Source organism: Lithobates pipiens, unplaced genomic scaffold (assembly GCF_037356315.1).
Source record: "Lithobates pipiens isolate NorthernLeopardFrog02 unplaced genomic scaffold, aLitPip1_a1.2 Scaffold_18, whole genome shotgun sequence".
Lineage (NCBI taxonomy): Eukaryota > Metazoa > Chordata > Amphibia > Anura > Ranidae > Lithobates > Lithobates pipiens.
The window spans coordinates 637,102,132-637,119,793 of NW_027507758.1; the positions used below are offsets into that span (position 1 = coordinate 637,102,132).

At 47.1% G+C, this 17,662-nt stretch overlaps 2 protein-coding genes across 3 annotated transcripts in view; both read right to left on the reverse strand.

Annotated features, from left to right (window-relative positions):
- LOC143986894 (gastrula zinc finger protein XlCGF66.1-like) overlaps window positions 1–17,662 on the reverse strand; it is a 373,036-nt gene that overhangs the window by 33,080 nt on the left and 322,294 nt on the right. The gene's annotated exons all lie outside the window — the stretch shown is intronic.
- The window catches only part of LOC143989543 (uncharacterized), a 32,398-nt gene continuing 18,127 nt past the window's right edge, over window positions 3,392–17,662 (reverse strand). For both annotated transcript variants that reach the window (XM_077489702.1, XM_077489703.1), the window contains one exon: window positions 3,392–5,719. In XM_077489702.1, coding sequence (XP_077345828.1) covers window positions 4,101–5,719 — 1,619 coding nt within the window. In that variant the 3' untranslated portion in view covers window positions 3,392–4,100. The remainder of the gene's footprint in view (window positions 5,720–17,662) is intronic.

A 17,662-nucleotide genomic window follows, 5' to 3' on the forward strand; every position in this document is an offset into this window, starting at 1 on the left:
TTATTGGCGTATAACACGCACCTTCACTTTAAGAGGGAAGCTTCAGGAAAAAATAAAATAACATTTTAAATAAAGAACTGTGAAGCAAAATAAGGGTCAGTGCCCATCTGCAGACCCACAATTGCCGGGAATGCAGCCCCACCATTGCCGGGAATGCGGGAATGCAGCCCCACCATTGCCGGGAATGCAGCCCCACCATTGCCGGGAATGCAGCACCCACCATTGCCGGGAATGCAGCACCCACCATTGCCGGGAATGCAGCACCCACCATTGCCGGGAATGCAGCACCCACCATTGCCGGGAATGCAGCACCCACCATTGCCGGGAATGCAGCCCCACCATTGCCGGGAAAGCAGCCCCACCATTGCCGGGAATGCAGCACCCACCATTGCCGGGAATGCAGCCCCACCATTGCCGGGAATGCAGCCCCACCATTGCCGGGAATGCGGGAATGCAGCCCCACCATTGCCAGGAATGCAGCCCCACCATTGCCGGGAATGCAGCACCCACCATTGCCGGGAATGCAGCACCCACCATTGCCGGGAATGCAGCACCCACCATTGCCGGGAATGCAGCCCCACCATTGCCGGGAATACAGCCCCACCATTGCCGGGAATGCAGCCCCACCATTGCCGGGAATGCAGCCCCACCATTGCCGGGAATGCGGGAATGCAGCCCCACCATTGCCGGGAATGCAGCCCCACCATTGCCGGGAATGCAGCCCCACCATTGCCGGGAATGCAGCCCCACCATTGCCGGGAATGCAGCCCCACCATTGCCGGGAATGCAGCCCCACCATTGCCGGGAATTCACCCACCATTGCCGGGAATGCAGCACCCACCATTGCCGGGAATGCACCCACCATTGCCGTGAATGCAGCCCCACCATTGCCGTGAATGCAGCCCCACCATTGCCGTGAATGCAGCCCCACCATTGCCGGGAATTCACCCACCATTGCCGGGAATGCAGCCCCACCATTGCCAGGAATGCAGTCCCACCATTGCCGGGAATTCACCCACCATTGCTGGGAATGCAGCACCCACCATTGCCGGGAATGCACCCACCATTGCCGCGAATGCAGCCCCACCATTGCCGGGAATTCACCCACCATTGCCGGGAATGCAGCACCCACCATTGCCGGGAATGCAGCACCCACCATTGCCGGGAATGCACCCACCATTGCCGTGAATGCAGCCCCACCATTGCCGTGAATGCAGCCCCACCATTGCCGTGAATGCAGCCCCACCATTGCCGGGAATTCACCCACCATTGCCGGGAATGCAGCCCCACCATTGCCAGGAATGCAGTCCCACCATTGCCGGGAATTCACCCACCATTGCTGGGAATGCAGCACACACCATTGCCGGGAATGCACCCACCATTGCCGCGAATGCAGCCCCACCATTGCTGGGAATGCAGCCCCACCATTGCCGGGAATGCAGCCCCACCATTGCCGGGAATGCAGCACCCACCATTGCCGGGAATGCAGCCCCACCATTGCCGGGAATTCACCCACCATTGCCGGGAATGCAGTCCCATCATTGCCGGGAATTCACCCACCATTGCCGGGAATGCAGCCCCACCATTGCCGGGAATGCAGCCCCACCATTGCCGGGAATGCAGCCCCACCATTGCCGGGAATTCACCCACCATTGCCGGGAATGCAGCACCCACCATTGCCGGGAATGCAGCACCCACCATTGCCGGGAATGCAGCACCCACCATTGCCGGGAATGCAGCACCCACCATTGCCGGGAATGCAGCACCCACCATTGCCGGGAATGCAGCCCCACCAATGCCGGGAATGCAGCCCCACCATTGCCGGGAATTCACCCACCATTGCCGGGAATGCAGCACCCACCATTGCCGGGAATGCAGCACCCACCATTGCCGGGAATGCAGCACCCACCATTGCCGGGAATGCAGCCCCACCATTGCCGGGAATGCAGCCCCACCATTGCCGGGAATGCAGCCCCACCATTGCCGGGAATGCAGCCCCACCATTGCCGGGAATGCAGCCCCACCATTGCCGGGAATGCAGCCCCACCATTGCCGGGAATGCAGCCCCACCATTGCCGGGAATGCAGCCCCACCATTGCCGGGAATGCAGCCCCACCATTGCCGGGAATGCAGCCCCACCATTGCCGGGAATGCAGCCCCACCACTGCCGGGAATGCAGCCCCAACATTGCCGGGAATGCAGCACCCACCATTGCCGGGAATGCAGCACCCACCATTGCCGGGAATGCAGCACCCACCATTGCCGGGAATGCAGCACCCACCATTGCCGGGAATGCAGCACCCACCATTGCCGGGAATTCACCCACCATTGCCGGGAATTCACCCACCATTGCCAGGAATTCACTCACCATTGCCAGGAATGCACCCACCATTACCATCAGTGCAGCCATGGTGGGCAGGACGAGCGCCAAAGACATCCTACAGGAGAATTTCCTGTTTACACAACGGCCTCTTTAAGAGAAAGCCTCGCCTCCTCTGGTGGACAGAACAGTCGTCCAATGGCAGAGATGGGACTTCCTATTACAGCTGCCATGTAAACAGGAAATTCTCCTCCTGTGTGCACGGCGCTCGTCCCGCCTCCTCCCTCCGAGGCAGCCGGACTATATATCTTTTGTGACCCTGGCACTGAGAGATCACCGGGGGCCACAAAAGATGTATATGTTTAAATAACCAGGCGGGCCGTTCAAAATCGTTTGGCCCGCGGGCCGGACTTTGGACATGCCTGCTCTAGGGTATCTGCTTTCAGAAATTATTTATCATGTTTTGGGGGTTTTATATAATCTTCAGGCCTAAAATGATTTTTTAGCTCCTTCCTGCCCACCCTATACCAGAATGACGGCCAGATGGGGGTTCCATTATCCTGACTGGAGGTCATATGACTTTCAGGAAGAATAAGCTGCTCGGTGATCGGTGGTGTAGTGTATCGCTCAGACACCCTGCATCTCCAATCTTGGTGATGTAGGCTCTACACCATGTGATCAGCTGTGTCCAATCAAAGATAATCAGATCCTAACCAGGAAGTGTCAGTTATCGGCTTTCCTTTATTCATGCTGACAAGGTGCAAGTAGAGGAGAGCCAATCAGTGGATCTCCTTACAGGGGGGGGATCTGCACTGATATTCAGCATTGATTATCAGTACAGACCCATTAGCGATGATCACCAGTGATGCCCACCAGTGATGCCAATCAGTGCCCACCAGTGCTACATATTAGTGCCTCCTCATCAGTGAAGGAGAAAACCTACTTATTTATAAAATTTTATAACAGAAACAAAGAAAACTTTTTTTTTTTCTCAAAATGTTCTTTTTTTTTTTTGTAGCACAAAAAAACCCCAAGTGATGATCAAATACCACCAAAAGAAAGCTCTATGTGTGGGGAAAAAAAAATAACAATTTAATTTGGGTACGGTGTTACATGATCACGCAATTGTCATTCAAAGGGTGAGAGCACTGAAAGATGAAGATTGGCCTGGGCAGGAAGGGGGTGAAAGTGTCCGCTATTGATGGGGTTACACATGTGGGCACAAAAAAAATGCAAAAACGGCTCTGGTAGTGAAAAGCATAAAGGAAACGTTTACCTTCAGGAACATGTTCCTGTTTCTGCAGTGGCTCAGTGATCCGAGTCCTCTGTGTGACAGCAGTGTGGGGAGAAGTTCCCCCGTACCGGCTGTCACTTTATAAAAAGAGCGCGGCCGTGCCATGGGAGTTCTGTCCCTTGCCGATGTCGGCTTGTAGTTTTCATTGAACTCCCACACCTCTGCTGAGGCCTCTGGTAGATGAGGAACAAGGAGATTGTCATAAGGGACGAGGAGATTGGGATCCCGATTTAGTCCTTTGGACAACTCGTTTTTTCAAAAAATGTCCACACCCCTGGAACTGTTTCTTACATGATGAAGATCAGCCATGGAGTATATCTGAGGTGTATATCAGGGTGTGCTTCTTCCCCACATGAGAGCTGTGATGTCCAGCAACATTCATATAGAAGACATTTCCCGCACTCAAGGCACTAATACACCTCGAGGGTTGTGTGGGATCCCTGATGTACAGGAAGACAGGACTTCAGTGAGGGGCTATTCCCTCACTCAGGACAGAAATACGGCTTTGCTCGTGTGAGATCTTTGATGTCTGCAAAGATCAGACTTCTGTGAAAAACATTTCTCGCACTCAGGACAAGAATACGGCTTCTCCCCCGTGTGAGATGTCTGATGTCTGTAAAGACTGGACTTCAATGAAAAACATTTCTCGCACTCAGGACATGAATACGGCTTCTCCCCTGTGTGAGATCTTTGATGTCTGTTAAAACTGGAATTGACTGAAAAACATTTCCCGCACTCAGGACAAGAATACGGCTTCTCCCCCGTGTGAGATCTCTGATGTTTGTAAAGATCGGACTTCACTGAAAAACATTTCCCGCACTCAGTACAGAAATACGGCTTCTCCCCTGTGTGAGATATCTGATGTCTGTAAAGATTTGACTTCACTGAAAAACATTTCCCGCACTCAGGACAGGAATATGGCTTCTCCCCTGTGTGAGATCTCTGATGTGTGAAAAGTTGGGACTCCAATAAAAAACATTTCCCACACTCAGGGCAGGAATACGGCTTCTCTCCTCTGTGAGATCTCTGATGTGTGTAAAGACTGGACTTCTCTGAAAAACATTTCCCGCACTCAGGACAGGAAAGTGGCTTCTGCCCCGGGTGAGATCTCTGATGTATGTAGAGACTGGACTTCACTGAAAAACATTTCCCACACTCAGGACAGGAATATGGCTTCTCACCCGTGTGAGATCTCTGATGTTTGGAAAGACTGGACTTCACTGAAAAACATTTTCCACACTCAGGACAGGAATACGGCTTCTCCCCCGTGTGAGATCTTTTATGCACATTAAGATCAGATTTAAAATGGAAACACTTCCTGCACTCTGTACAGGAAAACCTCTTATCTGTTGGAAGGACGGCACCGTCTCTCACAGTCTGATGTTCCTCAGGATAAGAATACGGCTTCTCCCCTATATGAGATTTCTGATGTTGGGAAAGACTGGACTTCACTGAAAAACATTTCCCACACTCAGGACAGGAATACGGCTTCTCCCCCGTGTGAGATCTCTGATGTTTGGAAAGACTGGACTTCACTGAAAAACATTTTCCACACTCAGGACAGGAATACGGCTTCACCCCCGTGTGAGATCTTTTATGGACATTAAGATCAGATTTAAAATGGAAACACTTCCTGCACTCGGTACAGGAAAACCTCCCATCTGTTGGAAGGACGGCACCGTCCCTCACAGTCTGATGTTCCTCAAGATAAGAATACGGCTTCTCCCCCGTATGAGATTTCTGATGTTGGGAAAGACTGGACTTCACTGAAAAGCATTTCCCGCACTCAGGACAGGAATACGGCTTCTCCCCCGTGTGAGATCTTTTATGCACATTTAGATGGTAATTAGAACGGAAACACTTCCCGCACTCAGTACAGGAAAGCCTCTTCCTTGTTGGAAGGACGGCCCCGTCCCTCACAGTCTGAGGTTCCTCAGGATAAGAGGAATACGATGGTCCATCTACACTGTGTGGTGCCGGATGGACATTTGAGGTAGTCGGGTTTTCTCCTGGACTATACTGTGTGATGTCCTCATCTTCTACTTTACAGTCTGGAGACAAAGTGAGACAATCCTCTGAGGTTTTCCTCATCTCCCGTCCATCTACTAAAATAGAAATACAAAGATTATTACTAGACATGAGCTGATTGGTTCCCCTAAACCAGGACTCCGCCCACATCAGGCAGCTTTGTCTCTGAGGATCTTACAATTCCCCCCTCAAGGTAACTAGTAAATGGGTCCTCTGTAGGGCTGCAACTAATGATTATTTTCAGAATTGATTGGTTGGCCGATTATTGTTTCGATTAATTGACTAATTAGATAAAAACCTAAAAAAATATATATATATATTTTGAGTTAAAAAAAATATATATATATTTGAGTTAATATTCTTGAATATCTATATACAGCGGTAAATCTAAATATATATATATATATAGTTGGATATTTAATCCTCTCTGAGAATAACGGACAGGCAGATGTATTATTAAAGGGAGAATCTGCTACATATTAGAATCAGACATTAAATGTAAAAAAAAAAAAAGAGGTAAAATGCTGTTTTGCAGATGAACAGACAGGAGTGTGGTGTAGAAATTTTTATTATATGGACTCATGTGGACATTTTATGTCTCCCTGTGTCTGATTTAATCGAGGAGCGCTCTAGCAGAGCGCACTTGGGTTGATTCGGGAACAGCGGTAAAACGGTCAGTATGAAAACCTTCTCATGGTCTTGGAGACGTGTTTTCTATGTGTGTGGGCCTTTGCTGGTTTTTAAGTATCAAGCGCAATGCGTTGAACTTCCTGCCTACAAATGTCTATGCACATTAGAGAAGCGAAGTCCGCATAATGAAAGAAACAGATTATTTTATCTCTGTGTGGCTACGCCATCACTTTTGGATAGATATCTGCTTTAATAAGAGGGCATTGATATCTGCCTTGTTAATATACTCGTACCGTATATTGACAACACTAGTAGCAATGTCCCCACAGATCTTCTCAAGCCTGTAAGAACAAGTAGAATGATCTTACTGGTTACTCTGAGCAGTATTGAGTGGGATCCATGCTGACAAAGATGGTGGATGTGCATGCATTAGGCTGGGCGGAGGGGTTGGTGTACATGCCTCAAGTGGATGAGACATGTGGACTTCTCCCTCCCACTCCTGTGGATGCCCTCCCCTTTAGTGTCATTTCCTGTGATGTCATTTTGCATGGAGGAAGCGATTGGCTGTTAGGGCCATGATTTTCTGTGTTGTCATATCCTTATTTGGTCATATCCTGTGAGGTCACATCCTGTTGGTGGCTTCCTGTTTGTGTGTGAATAAAAAGCTGAGAGTCTCTGCCCTGCTGGGCAGATGAAGGAACGATGGAGCCGAGATGGTGATTATGGCCGTTTACTGGGGAAAAAGGGGATACTTGGGTTATTTAGAGATGCATTTTACCATTATGGTGAAGGGGCGCGTGTTAGCGCAGGTGAGATTGGTTTTAGCTAATCTTTCAGCCACAAGTGTAATATAATATGATGGATGACAGACTCCCTTGTCATAGACAGGTAGGTGGGTACAAGCTCCCTGCACCTGATGTCACTTATGCTGGCCGTACACAAATTCATTTTTCTTTCAAAAAAACATTCATCCAATTTTCCAACCATTAGTGGGGTCAAATCGGTGTTCATTTTCCCCCACAGTGATGGGAAAATTTGAAGGAGCAGAACAGAAAACTTCTCTCCATCGATCAAATTTTCAAATAGCGTATGCAGTTTTTGCTCAGAAGTTACATTTGTTTTAAAATTGAATGTTAAAAACAAATTTCGAACTACACTTGTCCATTCATCGAATAATTTTCATACAAATATTTGTGCGAATATTCTCATCCAAAAAATCCATCCGTGTATGGCCAGCATAGGACATTTAGTAGCAGCAGCATGATTTTTTTTTTTAAATCATCTGTTATGATGGGGGGATAAAAAAAACGGGGTTGTTACCTGTTAACGCTCTTTTCCAGGACGGCTTACAGGCAAAGTGGCTCCTCCCACCTAGTACAGGAAACACATGATCCACATGATAAAAGACTGCCCATAGGCCATGGCCCCTCAGTATTAATAAAATAACCGAAGGCACAGATAAAATAATAAAATGGTTCCATTGGTGCAACCACCTTAGCTTTGCATAATTATTCCTACAAAACAAGGCGGGGAACTCAGGCCGTCCTGGAAGACTCCTGGAAAAGAGCGTTAACAGGTAATAACCCTGTTTTTTCCCAGCCATCTTCCAGGATGGCTTACAGAGGACCAAATAGAACTACCTGATCAGGGTCGGGACCATAGCCTGCAGCACTTTCCTGCCGAAGGACTGGTCTTAATTTGCAAGCACACTCAGCCTATAGTACTTTACAAATGTATGAAAGCTGGACCAGGTTATCACTTTGCATATCTGGGAGGGGCAAAGCTCCGGCTCTTTCAGCCCAAGATGTAGATACTGTTCTTGTGGAATGAGCGTTGACTCCTGTTGGTGGTAGACATGCTGTCTTGTATTCTTCTATATGATTTCCGACTTCATCCACCTGACAATAGTATTTTTTGATGCCCTTTTTACCTTTGTTGAGACAGGCAAACTGATTCATGGAGTATCTTTGGTGCACTCGATATACGCAATCACATCTTCTCACGTCTATATTATTAAACTTTGCCTTTTTATCATTTTTAGGATTACCACAAAAAGACAGGATTACTATTTCTTCCAATCAGTGCTAGCTACTTTATACAGGAAAGCAGGGTCAAGAGAAAGGATAATTTTGTCCTGAGATATTATGCAAAATAGTTCTTCCATTAAGAGGGCTTGAATTTCTCCAACCCTCCTAGCGGAGACAAGTGCCACTAAAAGGACCGTTTTTAAAGGTCAAACGTTTTATGGAGCAGTCTTCCAGTGGCTCGAATGGCTCCCTGCAAAGACTCTGTAGTACCGCAGATAAGTCCCAAGAGGGAAACCTCTGAGATTTCTGAGGCCTTTGATTTATGGCTGTGTGAAACCTTTTGATTATGGGTTCTTCTACCAGCCTAGGATTCAGGACGCTCGATAGAGCTGATACCTGTACCTTGAGGGTACTGACTGCAAGGCTTAGGTCTGCACCAGCTTGGAGGAATTCTAGAACTGCCGGTATCATAGGGTCTGGGATTCTGCTGTTGATTGTACGGCAAACACCAAACGTTTTCCAGATATTGTTGTATATAGTATTGGTGGTAAGTTTCCTGCTGCTAAAGCCTCATACACACGATCGGACTTTGTACAAACTTTCCTGTGGATTTTTGTACAAAGGGCGTCGGCTGAGAACTTGTATTGCATACACACGGCAGGACTTTTTCAGCCAACTTTCACCAAATCATGTGGTTTTTCTGCTCTTTACCGACACCTTTGGTCAACTTCTGAATTGTTGTCTGATCTTTTGCATTGGTTCTGAGCATACCTGTTTCCACTTTGTACAAAAGTCCTATGGTTTTCTGTACACACGATCAGACTTTGCTCCATCGTACTTTTGTTGCCAGAAAGTTTGTCCGTTCGCACAGCCAACAGAAGTCTGAAAACCGAAAAAGTTTGTCCGATGGAGCGTACACACGGTCGGATGTTGCTCCAAAACAGCTAATTTGCATGTTTGTTGTCAAAAAGTCTGATCGTGTGTATGGGCCTTTAGGATAGTATCTATTACTCTTCCTGACAGCCCCTTCCGCACTAAAAGCTCCCTCTCAGTAGCCAGGCCATCAGGGAGAGACGGTCCACCTGTGGATGATTCACTGTTCCCTAATGAATGAGGTCTGGCATGGAGGGGAGTCTGCAAGGATCCATGGTGCTGAGTTTTAAGAGTCCTGGGAACAAAGCCCTCTGAGGCCAAAATGGGGAATATATTCCGTAGTATTTTTGGTATGAGCGCAAAAGGAGGAAACACATATGTTAGGTCTGTTCCCCAAGGTTTTGATAGGGCATCTAGGCCCATACTGAGCAGATCCCTTTGAAGGGATCCTGTTAACGCTGGTCGCAAAAACAGGTCTAACTGGGGCATCCCCCATTTCGCCACGATCAGTTAAGCCCCATACACCCTATCAGATTGTCTGCTGAGTTTTTCCTTCAGATTTACCAAAACCATGTAGTAGAAGGGCCTGCCTGATTGCATACACATTGAAACTCCTAAGGTTTGACCTCATATTATATGGTTTTGGTAAATCTGAAGGAAAAACTCAGCAGACAATCTGATAGTGTGTACGGGGCTTTAGAACACGGTTTGATTTAAACACCATTCTGTCTGCGACAGAGATTCCCTGCTTAAGGCCAGTGAGTTTTTTCCTTTCTGGCACAGAAGATAGGAATAGAAGATATACTTCCATCCATCGCAAAATCTTTTCTGCTATACTCATTAGGCCCGCCGGTCTCGTACGGCCCATTAGTTGATATAGCTTACGGTAGTTATAAGTCTTGTACATGTTTTCCTATCAGGAAAGGGCCAAAAGCCACTAAGACCCTTTGTACGGCTTTTAGCTCTTTTGCATTGGAAGAGAGGTGGGCTAATTGATTGTTCCAGACCCCTTGTAGCATCTGGTTGCCTGTGTGGGTGCCTCATCCTTGGCCACTCACGTCCATGGTGACTGTTACTGGAAGGTGTTGCGACCAAAGAGGACCAGCCGAGAGATATTCTGCATTTAGCCACCACCTGACTGACAGTTTTATTTCCAGAGGGATCTTCCCCTCGGCTTGGGAGCGACTCCTTCTTCCCATCCCAGATTGAGAGCATAAAGGACTGCAGAGCTCTCATGTGAAATTGGGCCCATTGAACCCCTGGGATGGCCGCCATCTTCAATCCGAGAATCCTCATGTTTTGTATTGAGGTCTCCGGGCTTCCGCAGAGGTCGCTTGCCTCTGTAATTATCGTCATTATTTTTTCTTCCATCAGAAAGATTTTGTATAAAGTTACATTTTTTTGTGTACTCCAGAAATGTTATCTTTTGGGTAGGGACTAGCTGTGACTTTTCCAAATTCACCAGACAGGCCAGCTGCTGGAGATGTACTATGGTCCTGTTCATGTTCTGTTCCACTTTTATCGGAATCTGCAAATATTAGTAGGTTGTCTAAGTAAGGGATTATTTGATTCCCCTCCGCCCTCAGAATTTGCAATGCTTCCATTAGCACTTTTGTAAAAACGTGCGGTGCCGACGCTAGGCAGAACGGCAGAGAGTGGAATTTAAAGTACAGGTTTATGAACTTGTTCTTTGAATCTAAGGTATTGCCTGGACTCCATCCAAATTGGGATGTGCAGATATGTCCCTTAGATCTAATGAAGCCATGAAAACTTCTGTGGTCAGCAAGTCCCTGGTGGTGTAAATAGACTCCATCTTGAACCATTTATATTTGAGGAAAGTGTTGACCGGTTTCAGATTTAGAATACGCTGATATTTTCCCGACGGCTTTTTCCTGAGGAAGACGTGGGAATAAAATCCACCCTTCCTTTGATTTGGAGGGATGTAACTTATCACATCATCCTCAAGCATATTTTGAAGGAGAGAAGACATGGCCACCTGTTTTTCTTGCTCTCTTGGTAAAATTGTAGGAAGACATTTTTTAGCAGGACAGCCCACTAATTCTGCTCTGTATCCGTGATTGATAAGATCCAGAATTGTTGCAGGAAATGTCCTGCCAATGTGGGAAGAAGGCCCCCAATCTTCCCCCCACCCGGCTGTCTGAGTCACTGAGAGGGGTCCTTAGGCTGGGGGGGGTTTGAAAAGGAAGCCACCTTCTTCCCCCCCCCCCCCATACCGCCACCCTTTTCTCTGATCCTGCCTGCTTGCATAATCTTTGTTCTGCCGATATCTACCACTTGCCCCTTGAAAGAGATTAAAAAAAAAAAAAAAATTGTTGCTGCTTTTTGGGGATAGGAAACCCTTTTTCCTGTTGGCTGACCTTTCAAGTACCGACTCCAACTCTTTCCCAAACAACAATCCACCTGAAAGCGAAAGGACAGAGCTTAAATTTTTGAGACCTTCACCCCTTCCCATGATTTTAACCAGATAGCCCTCCTGGCCTCGTTAACTAAGGCGGTAGTGCTGGCCATAAATCACGCAGGCTCTGTGGAAGCATCCACTATATAAGCCACTGCCTTGTTTAATGTTAGTAGAGCCTCCAAGATCTCTTCTTTTGGAGTATCTGACTCTAGAAGTGAGCGGAGCTGTTTTAACCACAAATCAAAATACGGACTACACATGTAGTGACAAGGGCAGGTTTCAAGCTAGCTGAACAGGCCTCCCATGCCTTTTTCAAGTAACCTTCAGCTTTCCTGTCCATCGGCTCTTTTAATGAGCCTGTATCCTCAAAAGAGAATTCCGCTCCCTTCGAGACCTTCAATAGGGAGGCATCTAACTTGGGCCATAGACCCATATCCTCTTCTTTGAAAGGAAACCTCCCTTTTAGGTTTTTTGGGGGAAGGATTCTTTTTTCTGGTACTTTCCACTCCTGCAACACTGTTTCTTTTAGTAAAGCGTGAACCGGAAAGGTTCTGGCCTGCTTGGCTTGAAGGCCTGCATATAACAGGTCATACACAGACAGTTCTTTATATTCTGACTTGTCCAAATCCAGGGTATCATATATGGCCTTTAACCACTTAAGGACCGCCGTATTGCCATTGTACGTCATCACAATGGCACAGGCAGGCACAAGCACGTACATGTACGTGCCTGCCTTCCAGCGGCGGGGGTCCGATCGGACCCCCTCCCGCTGGATACGGCGATCCGGTTCGCTCCAGGAGCGATCCGTGATGAGGGGATGGCCGTTGGTTTCTGGCCACCCCCTCTGGATCGCTCCTGGCCAATGACAAGCTTCCTCCCACTGTGTATTGTTTACACAGGAAGGAGGAAGTGATGTCATTCTCCTCGGGGTGGTCTTTTTGACCGGACTACGAGGAGAAGACACAAAGTAAGTGTGCACCAACACTACACTGACATGTAGGTACACACAGGCACACAACCCCCCCTCCCCCCCCCCCCCCAGTCACAGTGTCACTGATTGCATTGATCATTTCTTTACTGATCACTGCATTCAGTGTCAGTTGTAAAAGTAAAAACTATCAGGGCAGTTAGTGTTAGGTCCAGGGTAGCCCCCTATCACCGCCCAATAAAGATTTAACCCCCTGATTGCCCCTAGAGTTAACCCTTTCACCCCCTTTTGCCAGTGTCACTAAGCGATCATTTTTCTGATCGCTGCAGTAGTGTCGCTAGGTAGCTAGTTCTTTTTTTAGGTTCACCGCCAGGTTTTTATATCGCTAGGTACCCCGATATACTACCCAATAATGGTTTTAACCCCCTGATTGCCCCTAGTTAACCCTTTCACCCCCTTTTGCCAGTGTCACTAAGCGATCATTTTTCTGATCGCTGCATTAGTGTCGCTATTGTCGCTAGGTAGCTAGTTTTTTTTTAGGTTCACCGCCAGGTTTTTATATCGCTAGGTACCCCGATATACTACCCAATAATGGTTTTAACCCCCTGATTGCCCCTAGTTAACCCTTTCACCCCCTTTTGCCAGTGTCACTAAGCGATCATTTTTCTGATCGCTGCATTAGTGTCGCTATTGTCGCTAGGTAGCTAGTTTTTTTTTAGGTTCACCACCAGGTTTTTATAGCGCTAGGTACCCCGATATACTACCCAATAATGGTTTTAATCCCCCTGATTGCCCCTAGTTAACCCTTTCACCCCCTTTTGCCAGTGTCACTAAGCGATCGTTTTTCTGATCGCTGCATTAGTGTCACTAGTGCCGCTAGGTAGCTAGTTATTTTTTTAGGTTCACCGCCAGGTACCCCGATATACTACCCAATAATGGTTTTAACCCCCTGATTGCCCCTAGTTAACCCTTTCACCCCCTTTTGCCAGTGTCACTAAGCGATCGTTTTTCTGATCGCTGCATTAGTGTCACTAGTGTCGTTAGGTAGCTAGTTATTTTTTTAGGTTCACCGCCAGGTTTTTATAGCATTAGGTACCCCCATATACTACCCAATAATGGTTTTAACCCCCTGATTGCCCCTAGTTAACCCTTTCACCAGCGATCACAGTACAAGTGTCACTGGTGACGCTGGTTAGCCAGTTAGTTATTTAGGTTCCCCGTCAGGTTTTTATATAGCGCCAGGGACCCCCATATACTACCTAATAAAAATGTGAACCCCCTGATTGCCCCTAGTTAACCCTTTCACCACTGATCACCGTATAAGTGTTACGGGTGACTCTGGTTAGTTTGCTTTTTATAGCATAAGGGCACCCACCATTTATTACCCAATAAAGGTTTAACCCCCTGATCACCCGGCGGGTGATATCAATTAGGTTTTAGGGTCAGGGTCTGCGTCGCCCCAGGCAGCGCTAGGTTAGTGCCAGTACCGCTAACACCCACACGCAAAGCATAAACCTCCCGTAGTGGTATAGAATCTGAACAGATCAATATCTGATCTGATCAGATCTATACTAGCGTCCCCAGCAGTTTAGGGTTCCAAAAAAACGCATTGTTAGCGGGATAAGCACAGATACCTGCTAGCACCTGTGTTTTGCCCCTCTGCCCAGCCCACCCAAGTGCAGTATCGATCGATCACTGTCACTTACAAAACACTAAACACATAACTGCAGCAATCGCAGAGTCAGGCCTGATCCCTGCGATCGCTAACAGTTTTTTTGGTAGCATTTTATATTTAAATCCGGAAGGCAGTGCTTGGTTTTCGGGGTGCCGTGCGCGACTAGACTCCCAAAAAGTCCCACACATGTGGTATCCCCATATTCGGGAGAAGTAGCGGAATATATTTTGGGGTGCAATTCCACATATAACCATGGCATGTGTGAGCAATATATCATTTAGTGACAACTTTTTGTAAAAAAAAAAAAAATTTTTATTTTTTGTCATTATTCAATCCCTTGGGACAAAAAAAAAATATTCAATGGTCTCAACATGGCCCTCAGCAAATAGCTTGGGGTGTCTACTTTCCAAAATGGGGTCATTTAGGGGGGTTTTGTGCCATCTTGGCATTTTATGGCCTTCAAAACTGTGATAGGTAGTGATAGGTAGTGAGGAGTAAAATAAAAAATGTATGCCCATAGAAATCCTGAAGGCGGTGCTTGGATTTCGGGGTCCCGTACGCGGCTAGGCTCCCAAAAAGTCCCACACATGTGGTATCCCCATACTCGGGAGAAGTAGCGGAATATATTTTGGGGTGCAATTCCACATATAACCATGGCATGTGTGATCAATATATCATTTAGTGACAACTTTTTGTTAAAAAAAAAATATTTTTTTTTTTGTCATTATTCAATCCCTTGGGACAAAAAAAAAAATATTCAATGATCTCAACATGGCCCTCAGCAAATAGCTCGGGGTGTCTACTTTCCAAAATGGGGTCATTTGGGGGGGTTTGTACTGCCCTCCCATTTTAGCACCTCAAGAAATGAGATAGGCAGTCATAAATTAAAAGATGTGTAAATTCCAGAAAATGTACTCTAGTTGGTAGACGCTATAACTTTTGCGCAAACCAAAAAATATACGCTTATTGACATTTTTTTTACTAAAGACATGTGGCTGAATAAATTTTGCCCTCAATGTATGACTAGAATTTAGTTTATTCGATTTTTCTTATAACAAAAAGAAGAAAATATCTTTTTTTTTTCAAAATTTTCGCTCTTTTTCCATTTATATCGCAAAAAATAAAAATCGCAGAGGCAATCAAATACCATCAAAAGAAAGCTCTATTTGTGGGAAGAAAAGGACGCAAATTTCCTTTGGGTGCAATATTGCATGACCGCACAATTACCAGTTAAAGCAGCGCAGTGCGAAATTGGAAAAAGACCTCTGGTCCTTAAGGTGTTTATTGGTCCGAGGCTGAAGTGGTTAATAACTCATCTGTCTCCTCTGAGGGAAACAGGAATCTTTGGGTTTTATTTGGCTTGTCCTCTTTAAAACCCCCTTCATCCGAGTCTGAAGCTGACTCTGTGCTCTCCTCCAGCCCTCGATCAGGGGTCACCTGCCTGATAAAAGGGGTTATCGGAATCTAGCGCTGTTATTGGATTTACTGGGGATGAGATCTTCCCCGGAATCCTGTGCACGTGGTTTGAATGATTTTAGAGTCTGCATCATCTACTTTTTCATTGAATCCATGACATTTTTGAATAGCGGGGTTGTTTGGTTCTTGACCAGGTTTTCAATGCAATCTTAACATATGTCTTTTTTTACAACCAGAGAGCATTTTTTTAGTACAGACTGGGCATCTGTCTTGCTTTCTTTGGTCTTTTCATCCTGGAAATAACCAAACCAGTGTTACTTCAACTGAAGTACAAACTGAATGGAAAGAAAACACCCTGGTGCATAGCAAAAAATTCCTGCCTTAGAATTTTTAACACAAACACCCACCACCAGGACCTTTGATGCTATATGTGACTCAACCTTCTACTAGAGGGAGGCTACACCAATGCACCTACAAAAAGGCCCACACAATCCCCCAGTGCCCCCACCACAGGAGGGTAAGAAAAGAAGATAGAAGCACCCTAGCCACCCTTTTCTTACATTAGGGTCAAAGTCAAGTGATGGTGCCTCCAGACCTGCATCCGCAGTCCCCTGCTCTTCCATGTCCACCGTCCAGGAAGCAACCCAGCGCCATCTTCTGCCAGTGCCCTTTATTTATACTGGCATGAAGGACCTGGGATGGCGCTGTGGATCTGGTGCCGTCCCTGTGGATAGCGTGCCCGCCTTCCTCTCCTCGGTACAGGCTGGGTTTCTCCTGCGGGTGTACCAGGATGGCCACCACATGACTTCCGGCGACTGCACCACTTCCTGCCTGTGAGATGGATTTGGCCACACGAGGATGCCAGCATGGAGACGGGCTTACCAAGCTCCCTATGCTCCAAAATTGGCAGGAATGAAGCGGGAATGACCTGGGAGAAGCAGGCTACCCCCTGCTATGAGAGACCAGCCTGCGGTCGGCAAACACTACCACCAGGGATGAACTCATCTGAGCACATATCCTCCTGCACCAAAAGAAGGCACCTTACACTGAAAGTACAACCAACAGGGAGATGAGAGGGGCTCAGGATAACCCAAAGCCAACCGGCTCTCCAGAAGCACTGCCCCTGTAAGAGGGACCTGGCCGCTGAGATGCCCCTGCTACCTAGCACGTAGGCCAGACAAAATAACAAACAACTTGCTTGAAGTTCCTGTCTGGTCGGAGGAAACACATAACACTGAGGGGCCATGGCCTATGGGTGGTCTTTTATAATGTGGATCATGTGTTTCCTGTACTAGGTGGGAGGAGACTCTCTCTCTGTAAGCCGTCCTGAAAGATTACGGGGAAAAAAAATAAACATTTATTGTACAAAAACAGTAGATAATCACTACTATAAGGGATTCATTTATAAAGCGAAATAGTGAAAGTAATATATCTTACATCATATATCAAGGCATGACAAATTTGCTTAGAATCTAGGAGCCAGCTGAAAAAGTTAGGAGCCAGTTATTTAAATCCTCTGCCCAGCACCCAAAACTGCATGTCTGGGGCATAGGGCAATAAGAATTGCTCATGCCTGATGCCAAGAGAAAAAAGGAAAATACTGGCAGGTGGCACGGGATGGCACTGGAAGGTGGCACTAACTGGCAGGTGGAATTGGCAGGTGGCATTAACTGGTATTGGCAGGTGGCACTAACTGGCACTGACAGGTGCCACTAGATGGCAATGCTGGGCACTGGCAGGTGGCACTGCTTGGCACTAGCACGTGGCACTGGCAGATGGCATTGGCAGGTGGTACTAACTTGCACTGGCAGGTGGCAATGGAAGATGGCACTGGCAGGTGGCACTGGTTTGCAAGTTGCACTGGCAGATGGCACTGACAAGTGGCACAGATTGGCAGTGATTGGCACTGGCAGGTGGCACTAACTGGCATTGGCAGGTGGCACTGGATTGCACTGGCAGGTGGCAATGGTTGGTACGTTGCACTGGCAAGTGGCACAGGTTTGCACTGATTGGCAAGTGGCACTGGATTGCACTGGTTGGCACTGGCAGGTG